At 33.6% G+C, this 16830-nt stretch overlaps 1 protein-coding gene across 1 annotated transcript; it reads right to left on the bottom strand.

Annotated features, from left to right (window-relative positions):
* Window positions 1-647: 647 nt before the first annotated feature.
* LOC145327862 (uncharacterized) lies at window positions 648-9321 on the bottom strand. The gene is made up of 5 exons (XM_080171396.1): window positions 9229-9321; window positions 4992-5062; window positions 3010-3108; window positions 1368-1421; window positions 648-824 (listed from the first exon to the last, which is right to left on the bottom strand). The coding sequence occupies exons 1-5, from the start codon at window positions 9314-9316 to the stop codon at window positions 750-752; spliced, it is 387 nt and encodes a 128-aa protein (XP_080027522.1). The 5' UTR covers window positions 9317-9321; the 3' UTR covers window positions 648-749.
* Between the last annotated feature and the right edge of the window lie 7509 nt (window positions 9322-16830).

Genomic DNA, 16830 nt, shown 5'->3' with positions numbered 1-16830 from the left:
TTTGGGTTGTTATTTCAGGTTAAGTTAGGTTAAGTAAATTTTATAAAAGTTTCCCATGGCCACACAGGATTTGAAGTCCCCACAAGGGCTAGAAAACCAGAAATAAGTTGAAGTTAATTCAACCATGCAATTCGTGTAATGACAAATCATATGGGCATAATTGCACGTCCAGATTATAGAGGAGCTTCGCTACGATCAACTATCACTACCATATAGCCTATTTCTCTCCTTATTAAAGTTTTACAATCATACAATAGTTATTTATCGCATAGTATTATAGATAGCTTTTCGCAGATATCAAGATGAAAAAATATTTTATTTAACTCAGTTTTGTAAGCCCCTGGGGGCCGAAGTCTCGAATATTTGAAGGAAATTGTCTGTAATACGATACTATACATAATTTTTCAGTTTGGCTGAGAACCTGTTCTAATCCAGCAGATATTGATCGGTTTTGAAGCCATACTAGAATAGTTATTAATCGCATCGTATTATAGACAGCTTTTCGTGGATATTAAAATGAAAAATTATTAGAATAAAACAATTTTTGTTAGTCCCATGAGGCCGAATGCCCGGGATATCAAAACTGGTATTAATTTTGTTATTTTTATTTAAATATTCATGGAAAATTGTCTGTAATACGATGCCATTTATGATTTTTCAGTATGCCTTAGAACCGGTTATCATCCAGCAGATATTAATCGGTTCTTAAGCCATACTGGAAAATAGATTATAAATTATTAAATATGTTCTTAAGGTGTGTATGAAGCTTGGTGTAGATATTGGAGAGAAGATATTCTTCGTAGGGGTATAGCTCCAGTTTGATCCTTAAATATAAATAATTAGGGATAGCTCCAGTTTGATTCTTAAATATAAATAATTAGGGATAGCTCCGGTTTGATCCTTAAATATGAATAATTAGGGATAGCTCCGGTTTGATCCTTAAATATAAGTAATTAGGGATAGCTCAGGTTTGATCCTTAAATATAAATAATTAGGGATAGCTCCGGTTTGATCCTTCATTAATTATTAATAATTAATTTTTTCAATTATTTGAACCTCTTATTTTTATTCTAGTTTTTGGTGTGGAGGTAGTACTTTCCCCTAACATAACTAAATATAATCTTTCCCAGTACCTCTGAAAAGCTACATTGTAAAGGAAAACCGTATCGGTTCAGTGGTTAGCGAGATCCTTCGGTACAAACAGACACAGAGAACCTGTTACTCTTATATAAGGATACCATTTTAGTTTTAAATTAAATAAGATTTTCTTTCGTAGCAAATTTTCTTGGGAGAATAGAGGTACCCTCCGCCAAAATAGATCAAATATCTAACCGACTTAATAATATTTGTTTAATTTAAAAAGTTACCTCTCTGATAGAGTAAACACTTCCATTTCCTGATCCCCTGTCTGGATTGTTCTTCTAGAAAACAATAGAGTAATATTAGAGTAAAACTCTTCTATTTCCTGAACCTCTGTCTGGATTATTCTTCTAGAAATAATAAGTAAACACTTCCATTTCCTGATCCTCTGTCTGGATTATTGATCTAGAAATAATAAGTAAACACTTCCATTTCCTGATCCTCTGTCTGGATTATTGTTCTAGAAATTAATAGAGTAAACACTTCCATTTTCTGATCCCCTGTCTGGATTATTCTTCTAGAAATTAATAGAGTATTAATAAAGTAAACACTTCCATTTCCGGAACCTCTGTCTGGATTATTCTTCTAGAAATTAATAGAGTATTAATAGAGTAAACACTTCCATTTCCGGAACCTCTGTCTGGATTATTCTTCTAGAAATTAATAGAGTAAACACTTCCATTTCCTAAACCTCTGTCTGAATTATTCTTCTAGAAAATAATAGAGTAATATTAGAGTAAACACTTAAATTTCCAGATCCCCTGTCTAGATTATTCTTCTAGAAATTAATAGAGTATTAATAGAGTAAACACTTCCATTTCCCAACCCCCTGTCTGAATAATTCTTCTAGAAAATAATAGAGTATTAATAGAGTAAACACTTCCATTTCTTAAACCTCTGTTTAGATTATTCTTCTAGAAAAAAATAGAGTATTAAGAGAGTAAACACTTCCATTTCTTAAACCTCTGTCTGGATTATTCTTCTAGAAAACAATAGAGTATCAATAGAGTAAACACTTCCGTTTTCTGAACCTCTGTCTGGGAAATTATTTTAGAAATTAATATAGTATTAATATAGTAAACACATTTTTATTTCCTGATCCCCTGTCTGGATTATTCTTCTAGAAAATAATAGAGTAATATTAGAGTAAACACTTAAATTTCCTGATCCCCTGTCTGGATTATTCTTCTACAAAATAATTGTGGGGAAAATTTAGTCAATTTAGCTTGCTAATATAGAACTCATTTATTGGTCAGTTCGTTCTTTAAGTAGGAGGTAAGGGGATGGGATAAAGTGCCAGCCAAGAGCATATTTTTTTCAGAGTACATAAAAATCTGGTGCAACATACAAGTAATAAACCATTGAAATAAACGTCTTTATAAAGAAACTAGTGGCTTTATAAAGAAATATTTTCATCAATCAAATGCCTTTTAAATGTCAAACTGCATGTAATAACATAATAACAATAATATGACCATTGGACCAAATCAATATGTAAGACTTACATTGTAAGTAGCTCTGCAACATCAATTTTAAAAAAAACGTAATAGTTGTTTAATTGTATTATAGACAGCTTTCCGCAGATATAGATATTAAAAATCATAAGATTAAAAACAGTTTTGTTAGCTACGAGGAATATTAGTGGATGATCGTCTGTAGAACATTGCAATGCATGACTTTTCCAGCGGATATTAATCGGTTGCGGAGTCATACTGGAAAGGATATTAAGAATATAAATAGCGTCTTAAATCTAAAACTATATGAAATCAAAATTCTTAAAATTGGCATTAAAAGAAATATGTAGTCAAAATTGACATACTTACAGACCCTAATAATAGAGTATCTGCGCTCCTAAAGATGAAATGTTACCTGTTTATAAGAGTAGATATAATAGTTGACAGAGGAGCTGAACACTGTCAGCAGATGAGATATTGAGGTCAGGTATTGGATCCAGTTGGGCCAGTCGAGCTAAACAATATAATATTTATTTTTAGGGTAACTGGACAAAGTGTCTCAAAAATCAGCCATGTGACGTCATAAAAACGAGGGATTATCCATTTCTTTTTTAAGGGGTCTCTTTTCCACTTCTCCTCTCATGTCCATCATTTTTATGACGTTACATGGCTGTTTTTTGAGACACTTTGTTGAGTTACTTTTTAAGCCTTATGAGGCGCTATAAAAATCTTTGTCTGTTCGTCCGTCATCCCGTAACGCTATGGGAGAAATGTGATTTTATCAGCTGCCATTTAAAATAGAAAGCTGAATTTTTTTGTGAAGATTACACACGCACATCTAATCTTTACTTTGTTTTGTCCGTCTGTCTGTCGGTCGTGTTTCAACGTACCTTATTATTTTTAAAAGTGTCGTGATTTTCTTTGAGGTTTAGCATATTCTCTCTTATTGACGAAGACCAAACTGCATAACTTTTGCACAACTTTTGACGTCATATTCTCCATCTCTTTTTTAGATGTTTTCTTTCCCACTTCTTCTCTTATCTTCCTCATTTTATAACGTCACAGGAATCAAAAGTGACACAAAAGTTATGCAGTTAGGTCTTCGTCTCTCTTATTTTGTCATGAGAACTAAAAATCTGCTCTATAACAAACTTTGTCCGTAAAAGCTCTCAATTGACAAACAAGGATGACAACAACCTATAAGAAGCGTAGCTATCAATTGCAAAATCAAGAAGAACAGCTAAACATATGGTAAGATTATATGCAGCTTAAAAATAGCATGACAGAAAGACAGATATAGTAAAATGTTGAGTAGATGTGGCTTTAACTGCCGATGACATAGAATTTAGCCTACATAAAACGTCAAAGCATAACCGACAGACAGACAGCATGAATTTATTTAGGATGCGCGTTCAGGGAATCATCACAACAAATTTCAACCCTTTATCTTGAATATCAGCAGAGAAATTCACATTTTCCCCATACAGTTCCAGACGGGCGGACATTTAAAATTATAGAGTAGCTTCGCTACTTAAAAACTCGGGAGACGTGCAACTTTTATGAGTTGGTAGACGCCGCCGTAAAAAAGTGTCAGGATATAATAAATTATTCAATATTATATTGATTACGTAGATAAAAACACAAAAAAAGATGGAGGAATTGAAAGGACAATTACATTTAATCTAATCTACAACTCCTACTTCCCCCAAATGTATAACAGCAACTACAAATCAAATTTCACACATATTGGACGTGTGGGAGGGAGATAATAAGTTTTATCTTAAAGGTAGCCGAGAAAATCCCCCGAAACGTTTCAAATGACAGAACTTAAACAGAAGGACATCCGGCGAATTTTTTAAAGATTAAGCCTAGGATTTAAGCTATTTTTAAAATCATACCATTACTATCTATCTCTCTTACGCGTGATCATTTCTAGTTATTCCACTCTTTATCTATTTATTGTTTTTCTAATTAAACAATCAATTAATAGTTATTTCTCGCATCGTATCTTAAAGCTGGATATAATACGATGCTAGACATAGTTTTTTCGTATGGATGAGAACCGGTTCCTATCCACCGGATTCGAATAAATACGAGAAAATATTTTCTATCCCTCTCTCTAGCTACCACACGTGATCATTTCTAGCTATCCCACCTAATTTTCTATCTTTACCTGATTTTTCTATCTTTTTCTAGCTATCTTTATGACCTGATCATTACTTTCTATCCTTCTCTCTAGCTACCACACGTGATCATTTCTAGCTATCCCACTCTCTATCTATCTATATTTTCTAGATATCTTTAATTTCATCATTACTTTCTATCCATCTTTCTAGCTACCACACGTGATCATTTCTAGCTATCCCACTCTCTATCTTTTCTTGCTATCTTTCTGACCTGATCATTACTTTCTATCCTGAGTTCCCAGGCGTTTGGAATCCAACGGGCTGTATGACAGATTATGAAAACTAAAAATATATAAAAACAAGGATGACAACATCCATAAAAGCGGAACTCTGAAACGGTAGGACATATGAGCAATAACACTTGGAGTATGTCAGAACTGAATAAGCAGAAAATTATATAAGTATTAGTCCAAAGAAAATTTAGAGTAAATTTGTTGCACAACTGCTGAAATACAGGATACTATTCAAGGATATACTTAAAATTTTAGAACAAAATATATGCTAACATACAATTATTTACATTTTTTATTTTATTCAATTATCCATTGTCGCTGTAATAATGGTGTAATAATATTGTCTGCAACAGAATCAATTTGTAATAATATACGCTGGTGGAAGATTAATTTAGGGCCCGAATCCGTACAGTACATATTTTTGTTAACACGTTGGTGAGCGGTAAAATCAAGGTCCGAATTTGTAAATGTACAGTACATATTTTTGTAACATTACACACTGGTGAGCGGTTAATTTAGGGTCCGAATCTGTACAGTATATATTTTTGTAACATTACACACTGGTGAGCGGTAAATTTAGGGTCCGAATCTGTGCAGAATATATTTTTGAAACAATACACTATGGTGAGCTGTTAATTTTGGGTCCGAATCTGTACAGTACATGTTTTTGAAACAATACACGCTGGTGAGAGGTTAAACCATGGTCAAATTTTGTACAGTGTATATTTTTGTAACCTTACACTCTGGTGGGGGGTTAAATTAGGGTTCGAATTTATACAGTACATTGCTGTAACATTACATACTGGTGAGCGGTTAATTTAGGGTCCGAATCTGTACAGTATATATTTTTGAAACAATACACTCTGGTGAGCTGTTAATTTAGGGTCCGAATTTGTACAGTACATGTTTTTGAAACAATACACGCTGGTGAGAGGTTAATTTGGGGTCCGCATTTGTACAGTACAGTGCATATGCGATTTTTCTAGGGTTTTTAAAAGGCTTTCTGAAAGTTTTTCCTTATATAAAATTTACAGGGTGTCCAGTCCATCTACATTTTTGTTTATAAAAAGAAGTTTTAAGGACTTTTTTACTTTTAAACTTGCATACAAAAGTGGTCTACTGGATATCAGATACAATACATCAAATTGTTCACCAAATTATCTAGTGGCGTGCACAGGTTAAGTGTTGAGAAGGTGTTTGTCAGGGATAAAACAATGGCAGATAAATTGATGTACGTCCCCAATGATGAAACACAAAAATACCCCTTTTCTGTAGATTACAACTAGTGTAAAGCAGGGAAAAGGGAATGCGATTCTGACAAACAATTCTAAGTGAAATTTTCCCCTCAACCCCCTTCCCTTTTTTCTCCCCTTCTTATCTTCTTCCCTTTCAGTTACACCAAAAAACAAGTTTTACTCCAACTTTACTCCAACAAAATATTTAATTTTCGGCAATTTCAAATGGAATAAATTGGCTAAATAGCAGCCCCTGCATGTGTTTAAAAAGAGACAAAGGTAGATAATCTTTTTAAAGGTGAAGCTTTTCTATAATTATGGTCGGTCCGTAACGGTTAGCTCTTTTAGTTATGTTTATGTTAGAATGTCACATAGATTTCAAACTTTGTACGGTGATTACTATAGGTACGATTAGGGTAGCGTAGAACTCTATAATAGATACCAGCAAGTCCGTAAGTCTAAATCATGCTACTTTTTAACTTTTTTTGACAAAAAATTGTGTAGGATATAATTATCCTATTCATCTAGTATATAAAGTAATGATTCCTTGGACAACAAGGTAAAATATTGTAAGCGAAGCATCTCGATAATTAAATCCTAAAATTAGATTATTTCCTGTTGCAGTATCCTGTATTTTGAATCAACCCTATATATTTGATAGCTACGCTTTTGTGGAAGTTGTCAACCTTGTTTTATTTCATTTACGCAATGACATCAAATTACAAACGTATTTCTGTACTTATAAGTTCTGGAAAACAGAAATAAGACAATGAAGAAAAAATTTACTTTTTTGCAGGTTATAAATTTGGTTTTAAGAGTCACATATTTAAATATTGGCGTGTTGATTAATTTTGCTCCTCTTATCTCTGTCTCCTAGCGCTTCAATAGATGTATGTGTGGTAGTCGGACAGACTGTCGCTTCCTAGAGCATGCTTCGCTCCTAGCCACTCCCGATAAGAAATCAGAGAGGAGTTTTTAAATAGCTTAAAATAAGAATACACGGCCCCCCCCCCAAAAAAAAAGAGTATGGGGGCCCTCATACTCTTTTTTACTCCCCTCAACCCCCCATCTCTTTTTAGAGGCAGAGAATAGGGAAACGGAGAAGGGAGGTGGAGACAAGGAGCAAGGGATTTGAACAGCGAGAAAAGGGATAGTCACACGTGCCGTCTCATATTCTTGTCTGTCTTTAAAAGAGAGGTGGGGGAGTGGGGAGTGAAAAAGAGTATGGGGGGGGGGCCCAATACTCTTTTTTGGGGGAGGCCATGTATTCTCATTTTAAGCTATTTAAAAACTCTCTGATGAGTTTTTAAATAGCTTAAAATGAGAACACACGGCCTCCCTCAAAAAAGAGTATGGGGGCCCCCCCATACTCTTTTTTACTCCCCACTCCCCCACCTCTCTTTTAAAGGCAGACAATAGGGAAATCGAAGAGGGAGGTGTGAACAAGGAGCAAGGGATATGAATAGGGAGAAAAAGGATAAGCATTCAACAGTTGCCAACTAGAAATTACATTTTTCTAATAATGTAAAAGGATGTGGTATTAAAATATTACTCGTAAGATATAATAGTAAAAGAAAGCTAGAAGGATTATAAAAAATATTAGAAATATCATTTTCATTTTTAGTTGGCAACCATTGCTAGTATTAATGACACCTTCCCCTTTTCTCCCTGTGTATATCGCTTGCTCCTTGCATTCATCTCCCTTTTCTCTTTCCCAATCAACATATAATGTGTCCCAGCACGCTTGCCTGCCCGTCGCAAGAAACTGGCCCGACACGCCTGCCTGCTTGGCAAGAATATAAGACGGCACGGTTGACTATCCCTTTTTCTCGCTGTTCAAATCCCTTGCTCCTTGTCTCCACCTCCCTTCTCCGTTTCCCTATTCTCTGCCTCTAAAAAGAGATGGGGGTTGAGGGGAGTAAAAAAGAGTATGGGGGGCCCCATACTCTTTTTTTTTGGGGGGGGGCAGTGTATCATCATTTTAAGCTATTTAAAAACTCCTCTCTGGACAGCATTTCCCAATCATCCATACCCATTTTCTACCTAACCCAATATCTCTTAGGCTCTTTCGCTGGACTTCGCCAAATAGGGCTTGAATTGCTTCACCCCTATTACATATGATATCTATTATTACTTAGATGTTGCACCAGATTTTTATGTACTCTGATAAAGTGATACTAGCCGCTGGCTAAAAAAAGAATACCCCTATGCATTTTTATTTATTTATATTTTGGCATCCTTACTTTTATACATGCACTTATTGGTTGTACTTTTATACATCATTTATTTCAATTACATGTATACTCCATTGTAATTGTGTATATTATAACACATTGGATTTATATAAACATGGATATTATGACTGGGGAAAAATTTTCGTCAATTTAAGTTAATAACTCATTTATTGGTCGGTTCGTTTTTTCAAAAAGAAGAGGGGAAGGAGTGGATAGATTGTTAGCCCGCTGTAAATTTCACTTTATTAGAGAACATGAAAATCTGGTGTAACATCCAAGTAATAATATATCCATTTACTAGAGAACATGAAAATCTGGTGTAATATCCAAGTAATAATATATACATTTACTAGAGAACATGAATATCTGGTGTAACATCCAAGTAATAATATATCCATTAAAAAACAATTATATGATGTACAGTACAACAAGTTACAACAATAAATAAGTTATGCATTTTCTGGGATCTTAAGGGATAAGACAATGGGCGATAAATTGATGTACATCCTCAATGATAATTATAAATGATAAAATTACCCCTTTTGTAGATTGTTGAAAAGTTTGAAAAATGCTAATCTAAACCAACCAACCAAATTTTGATAGTACCCAAAGTTTTATACCAATATAAAGTACAAAGTTTTTTTTAGATTTCCTGATTTCTTTTGCTCTGTACTAAACATAAACGTCCTAAAAAACAGGCACACAATAACTTCCTATTACTATTGATAAGATTAAATTGTACATACCTCCTACAATAACCAAAGTTATTTGGGATAACTTTATTTCTTTTGCTTGGAACTGATCTCCCATATCTTGACGACGCTGGATCTCCATTGATTGGATCTAAAAATTTATATTTATTTAAACTAGCAGTCTCTAGGGGCACTTTAGGGAAGGGGGCAAGTCGACCCTCAACTTTATAGTTTTTAAAAGAATAACATTTATTTCTGGTGGTTATTCTGAAGACACCCTCACCTGGATCTACAACAAACTTCATTGTAAGGGAGAAGCATATCGGTCCAACGGTTAGCGAGATTCTAAGATACAAACTGACACACAAAACAGATAGTAGACATCCTGTTACTTTTATATGAGGTATAATTCGCGAGGATACCCAAGAAGGGTTGAACAACACTTTCTTGTATTCATTCGAATCCGGTGGATAAGAACCGGTTCTCATCGATACGAAAAAACTATGTCTAGCATCGTATTATATCCAGCTTTCTACGAATATAAAAATGTACAATCATAAGATTAAAACCAGTTTTTTAGCCGGTGCCTTCGGCACCTCGGGGCTAAAAAACTGGTTTTAATCTTATAACTGTGCATGTCTGTACATTCTATATCCGCGGAAAGCTGATTATAATACGATGCGATAATAGTTATTTCTCGCATCGTATTATAAACGGCTTTCCCCGGATGTAGAATGTACAATTATAAGATTAAAACAAGTTTTTTAGCCCCGAGGTGTCGAAGACACCGGCTAAAAAAAACTCGTTTTAATCTTATAATTGTACATTTTTATATTCGTAGAAAGCTGGATATAATACGATGCTAGACATAGTTTTTTCGTATGGATGAGAACCGGTTCCTATCCTCCGGATTCGAATGAATACGAGAAATAACTATTACAACATTTGATTTCCATCGCACTGAAGGATAAGTTTAACAAGAATGACAACATCAATAAGTAGCGAAGCACAAAAAATCAAGAAATGTACAATCGCAGCTTATACTAACAATAAAATAGTGTTTTCAGCTGTCGTTGGGGGACAACTCATAGTAGAATTGACGGCCTTTCCATCTGCCCCCCAAATATTATTTTAGGTTTATTTCGCTTGTTGGCACCTTATTCCTAGGACAATTGGACAAAGTAAGTCATAAAGAAGATGTTCAGGTGTCATAATAGAGAAAAGAAAGATAGAGAATATGCGAAGCTCAAATTCAACGTGTAACGTGTAAAATTTAGGTTTTAAAGTCGTCAAAAGCATGACAGACAGACAGACAGACAAACAATTTATAGAATATGTGTACATATGTCATAGGAATCTTCACTGAAAATATGAACTTTGTATCTTCAATAGCAGCAGAGAAAATCAGATTTCGCCAATAGCGTTACGGACGGGCAAAATTACTTATAGAGTAAAATTCATCATGACTTTATCTTAATAACTCGTAATTTTTATCAGTTTATGTTGTTTTAGAAATGAATTTAGTACCTAAGTTTTAAATTAAATGTGAAACATCAAACCTCAAAAATTTTGAAAGAATTGTATTTTACATTTTATCAATGTTCATTTCTGAGTATAAACATAAAATTTTAAATAAATTTTAGTTACTTTTCCTTAAAAATATTTCAATTTTATGTTGACATTTTGATATTTTTTGTTAAGTAATTTTTATTCCAGCATATCTTTGAAACTGATTAATATCCACTGGATTAGAACTAGATCTCAGCCAATGGTGAAAAATCATGTATAGAATCGTATTACAGACAATTTTCCACTAATATTAAGATAAAATCATAAAATTAATACCAGTTTTGTTAGCTGGGTCCTTGGGTTCCCTTGGGGCTAACAATACTTTGTTTTAATATGGTTTAAATTTTTTCAATTTAATTTCCGCGGAAAACTGAATATAATGCGATAACTAACTATTAATTAAAAGATTCATACGTCCAAAGTAAAAGTTATTTTAACATTATTGAAAATTCAAGTAAAATTGCAACGGAAAAAAAAATAATTCTGACATTCCACCAAGAAAGTACTTAAATAAAACTTTACTTTTAAACAAGGATGACAACATCCAAAAGTAGCGAAGCACAAAAATCATTGATGGAAATACAGACAAGAAAATTTAAATAGCCTTTATTAAAATCAAGAATCACGAAACCTTTAATCACATCACGAAACCTTTCTCACATATTTCTATGTTTTCTAATATTTATATTTTATAGCAAGACTGACAGACCAACGGACAAAGTAAATTACAAACTGGATGCTCAATGGATAAAAGAGAATTTGACGAAGCCTAATCTGTCCTGCTTTTGATTCCTGTGACGTCGTAAAAATGAGGGAGATGAGAGGAGAAGTGGGAAAGAAAACTCCTGAAAAAGAGATGGACAATCCCTCATTTTTATGAAGTCACAGGAATCAAAAGTAGGACAGATTGAGTTTTGTCGAGAATTTCTACAAAAACATCAGACGACTATCATAGTTGACAGCTGAGAAAATCACAATACTACAATACAGACTGACGGACAGACAACGTGAATTATAGAGTAGCTTCGCAACTTAAAACTGCACATCAGATAATGGGAAAGTTTTTTTGAGATAGTGCTATATGAATATTGAATTCTTATCCAGTACTTTTAATTTGATTCTTATAAATACACTAAAAAAATATTTCGATATTTAATAAGTCAATCGTTCTCAGTCAAGAAATACAATTTATCGCATTTTCAAAATTCTACAGCCGTAGACAATAAATACCAAAGAAAAACGGCTTAAAGCCACAGATTAAGCAACCATAAATGCTTGAGTATTGGAATAGTTTATATTTATCGCATCTTAATATACAGTATACACAGTCTTCCGCGGATATTACAATAAAAACAAAATTTAGTTAACAAAACTAGTATTAATATTATGTTATAAAAATATTCGTGTAAAATTGTCTGTAATATGATGCTATACATGATTTTTCCGCATGTCTGAAAACCGCTTCTAATCCAATGGATATTAATCGGTTTCGAAGTCATACTGGAAAAGATTACAGCCTGTCAAGCAATACAATTCTAGTGTTTAGCCATAGATAGTTAACCCTTAACGGTCAGGGGGGGGGGGGGCGTTCAACTGTTATTTTCTATAATCTATCTTATTTTCTGTGTGTGAAAGATAAAAAGCCCAAATTGCTTGACTTTTAAGTATGGGCATAAAACATAACTGAGAGTTGGAATTTTTTAAATATCTCCATCCTGGCGGGCATAGGATGCCAGCAACAAACCTGGCAGGGTCATCCAGGTAAAGAGCAAAAATATTTTTTGGGCGTTGAACGTCATAAAAATACGTCTGAAAAGGAATTGAGAGGAGAAGTGGGAAAGGAAACACCCAAAAAGAAATGAATTTTCATGACGTCAAACGTGAAGTAAAAAAGGACCTAAAACAAAGGTTCTTAAATAAAAGGATGAAGGAAGCAAAAAATGACTTTAACTTACTTAAGATCGGAAATTCATTATCAAACAGGGGACTTGCACAAAAAAATTAGCCCTCTAGCTTTAATAGGAACTGAGATAATAGGGTACATCCTTATATTAAATACAGGTGTTCAAGTCAATTTCAGGTTCCAGGTATGATCCTGCAGGTCCTGATCCTCCTGGTCTCCAGAAATCTATAAAAGGCTCCTGTGGCCGCAATTTTTGACTTAGAGACGTCAAATTTTAAACTTAAGCTTTTCTTACATGTCTACATAACGTATTAAAATTTATTACATAAAGATCCGCCGTCGTTTTCCCGCCGACCGCCGACTGCGGCGGCTGGCAGCTGCCAGGTACAGCTGCGGCCGCTGAAATTTATATTTTGATATTTCTAATATAAAATTTACAGGAAGATCAACGTTTTCTGCAAAGAATTGTTCTTCTAGCTTAAAAAAAAAAAGAAAATTACAGCCATTTATCAAACAGGGGACTTCCACAAATTTTTTTTAGCCCTCTAGCTCTAATAGGAACTGAAATAATAGGGGGGGGGGGGGGCGTTCAACCGACCTCTCCGACCGATTAAGGTGCGGCAAGGGGGCCGACTGTTAAGGGTTAAGATAGTTTTTTAAAAATTGAGAAAGCCTAAAATGTCACGTGTGACGTCATAAAAATACATCTGAAAAGGAAGGATGAGAGGAGAAGTGGAAAAGGAAACCCCCAAGAAGAAATGAATTTTCATGACGTCACACGTGACATTTTGGGCGTTCTCAAAATTTTTTGTAATTCTTTGACCATAATTTTTTAATTAAATACATATTAATGCCCTTCACATGAAATATGTGCAACCAGAAAATTGATAATTATTAAAATCGAAGCTTTTCTATTATGGTTGATCTATATGTCTTTGCGTCTGTACATCCGTGAATGTGATATGAGATATCAAACCTTTTACTGTTTAGTAGCGAAGCTACTCTATTTTTTCGTCTGTCAGTTAATATAAGGGAAAAACGTATTTTTCTTGGCTGCTGTTGAAGGTTTTTGTCTAATTCTAATATCAATATGAATTATATCCAGGTTCTTATATATTATTAGCTCTTTTTTAAATTGACATCTTTTTTTACTTAGCTACTCTATAAGAGTTTGTGTTTGTCTGTCCTCCTGTCCATCTGTCTGTGTACTTGCCTGTCTGTCTTTATACAATGTGCTGTTTAGTTTATTACACTTCCCTTAAGTTTTATAATAACGTTATTCTTATTCGTTGGCTTAACAACTTTGGGGACTTTTATTAAATTTTGATTAGCTGGTTCATTAATTTAGGCCTTCAAACGTTTGAACCTTTAAATGTTATATACCGAAAGAGTGAATTTGAGTATCATAATTGGTGATGTACATCAATTTATCAATTTATTGTCTTATCCCTTTAGATCCCAGCTTTCCTCAAACTTTAAATCACTCAAATTTCCCTTTTCTTTCCCTTCCTTTCCTTATTTCTCTATAACTCTCTAAATGTTCAAATGTATATTTTTCGATTAACTTCGCTACTCTTGAACTTAATCGACCTTGTTATTATTATTAATTTATCTTCTGCAGGCAATGATGATATATTTTTTCAGGGAGGGAGGGGACATTTGGCTGTCCCTAAAGTTTTTAATAGCCCTTTCTTATTTGTTAGATTAACAACATTGGGGACATTTATTGAATTTGATTAGTTGGTTCATTAAGTTGAAGGTCCAAACGTTTTAGCCACTAATTGTTATCTACAGAAGGGTGTTTTATTATAGGGGATGAACATCAATTTAACGGCAATTGTCTTATCCCTTTTGATCCCTGATGTTATTTACAATTATGTAACTTATTTTCGTCCAAATATGGACTAGATACTCAAGGATATTGAGAAACAAGGATAACAACATTCATAAAAGCGAAGCACTGAAACGGTAGGACAAACAGACATTAGCACTTGTATAGTGTCAGAACTGAATAATCAAAATATAAATGTATAAGAGTCGAAGCAAAATTGTAAGTAAATTTGTTAAAAAACTGCTTGATACAGGATAATGTGTATGGACATAATTACATTTTTAAGACTTGATTATAGAGTTGCTTCGCTTATAACATTATACTTTGTTGTCCCAGGAATTAATATATCAAAAATCAGATCAAACGGATGATAAGATCACATAAAAATTTGTTGTTAAAAAAGAAAAAAATCAACATGTTTAAAATGGTCGTAAGGACATTCTTGTTATGATTATAGAGTTGCTACGTTTTCTAAATCGTACCTAACTACTAAAGGAATCACCATGCAAAGTTTGAAATCGATAGGACAATTCTAACATGCCTAAATTAAAGAAAAAGGCTATCCGTTTGTGACGGACGGACCGACCCTAATTAAAGAAAAGCTTCGCTTTTAAGAAGGATAGCAACAAGGATAAACATTCATAAAAGCGAAGCTCTAGCATCAGACCAATATTACTACTTTTCAGAATTTAGTAAGAAGAAATATCAATTGATAAGTCTAAACAAAATTGTTATTGTTGCTCCAGAGGGCGATGTTATCCTTTCCCAGAATATATTTATAAACAATGAGAAGCTACACTGTTAACTAGAATCATATATGACTATTAGCGAGATCCTTCGGCACAGACAGAGAGACATAAACACAATGACAACCTACTTCTTTAATATAAGGATCTAGAAATGTATTATGAAATTATATACATATTAAAGTTCACACCACTTATTAAAAAAAAGGTTTTCTATAATTAGGGTCGGTCCATACGTCCGTTTGTACGTCCGTCTTGAACGGATATAGCTTTTGTCGTTCATTTAATGTTAATGTTCAAGTGTCCTACCGTTTTAATGCTTCGCTTTTATGATTTTTTGATTGAGGCTACTCAATTAATTTGTTTGGTAATAAGATTATCATACATGACTCTTTGATCTTTCATAAATATTCTGTTTGAATGGATATATTTTACGTGGATATTGTGTAAAATTCTCGCATACCCTGATAAACTGAATCTTTTTACCTCATCCCCTCCCCTGGCCATGTAGTAATGAATTGACTTATAACTGTGGACTATATTAGCAACCTAAATTGACTATATAAATTATCTCATGTCAATATTGACGTATTCTACATCCATTTGTATTTATGATGATTGGATAATTTAAGGATCAATTTTGTACAGTATATATTAATAAAAATTTTGGTTAACCCGCAGGGGAGGGAATAGACATTTGAGTGTTTATTACACTAGTCCCCTAAGTTTTATAATAACGTTTTCTTATTGGTTGGCTTAACAACTTTAGAGACTTTTTTATTGAATTTTGATTGGTTTTAATTACTAATTAGAATTTAAATAAAGGTTTATTTTGTGTATTATCATCGGGGAATTACACCAATTTATCGGCCATTGTCTTAGGCAAAATTGAATAAAAATGTTACTTTCATATGCAGTACTTTAGTGAAATGGATATAGGACATACGTGGATATTTTGAAAGGGGAAAATTTGTCGTTAATTTAGCTTGCCAATATGGACCTTATTTATTGGTCAGTTTGCTCATCTAATAGGAAGGGAGGGATTGGGTAAAGGGGATGGATGAATGGAGGGATATCGATATTCTAGCCAGCTGCGATCATCACTTTGTCGGAGTACATGAAAATCTGGTGTAACATCCAACTAATAGTATATCGATTTTCTCTCAAAACTTGCGTATATTCTAGGTATACATGATCTGTGTAATCTGTATTTGTATAGAATTATAAATATTCATATATGTACAGTTGTCTGTACATAAATAAGGAAAATAAAATGAAATATTAATTTAAGCTTTGGTGGTCCTGATTAAAGGGGCCAAAGCATCGATTCAACAAAATTTGTATTATTTTTCTGATTTTATTTTATTTTAAATTGCTACGATTCATGACTTTTCAGTATGGGTCACATCCAGTTCTAATTCAGCGGATATTCATCGGCTTCGAAACCGTATGAGAATGCTAATCATGTCAGTCATTTTTACTTTTGATTAAAGCCATATACTACAAATTAAGATTAGGGGTGGGCCGGATATCCGGCCATTCCCAATATCCGACCGTATACCGGATATTGAAACTATCCGGATACCGGATATCAGACTGCTTTCTAA

Source organism: Acartia tonsa, chromosome 9, assembly GCF_053477335.1.
Source record: "Acartia tonsa isolate MP-2025a chromosome 9, ASM5347733v1, whole genome shotgun sequence".
NCBI lineage: Eukaryota > Metazoa > Arthropoda > Copepoda > Calanoida > Acartiidae > Acartia > Acartia tonsa.
The sequence above is the reverse complement of the archived record's forward strand: the minus strand, read 5'-3'. Positions and strand labels throughout refer to the sequence as shown.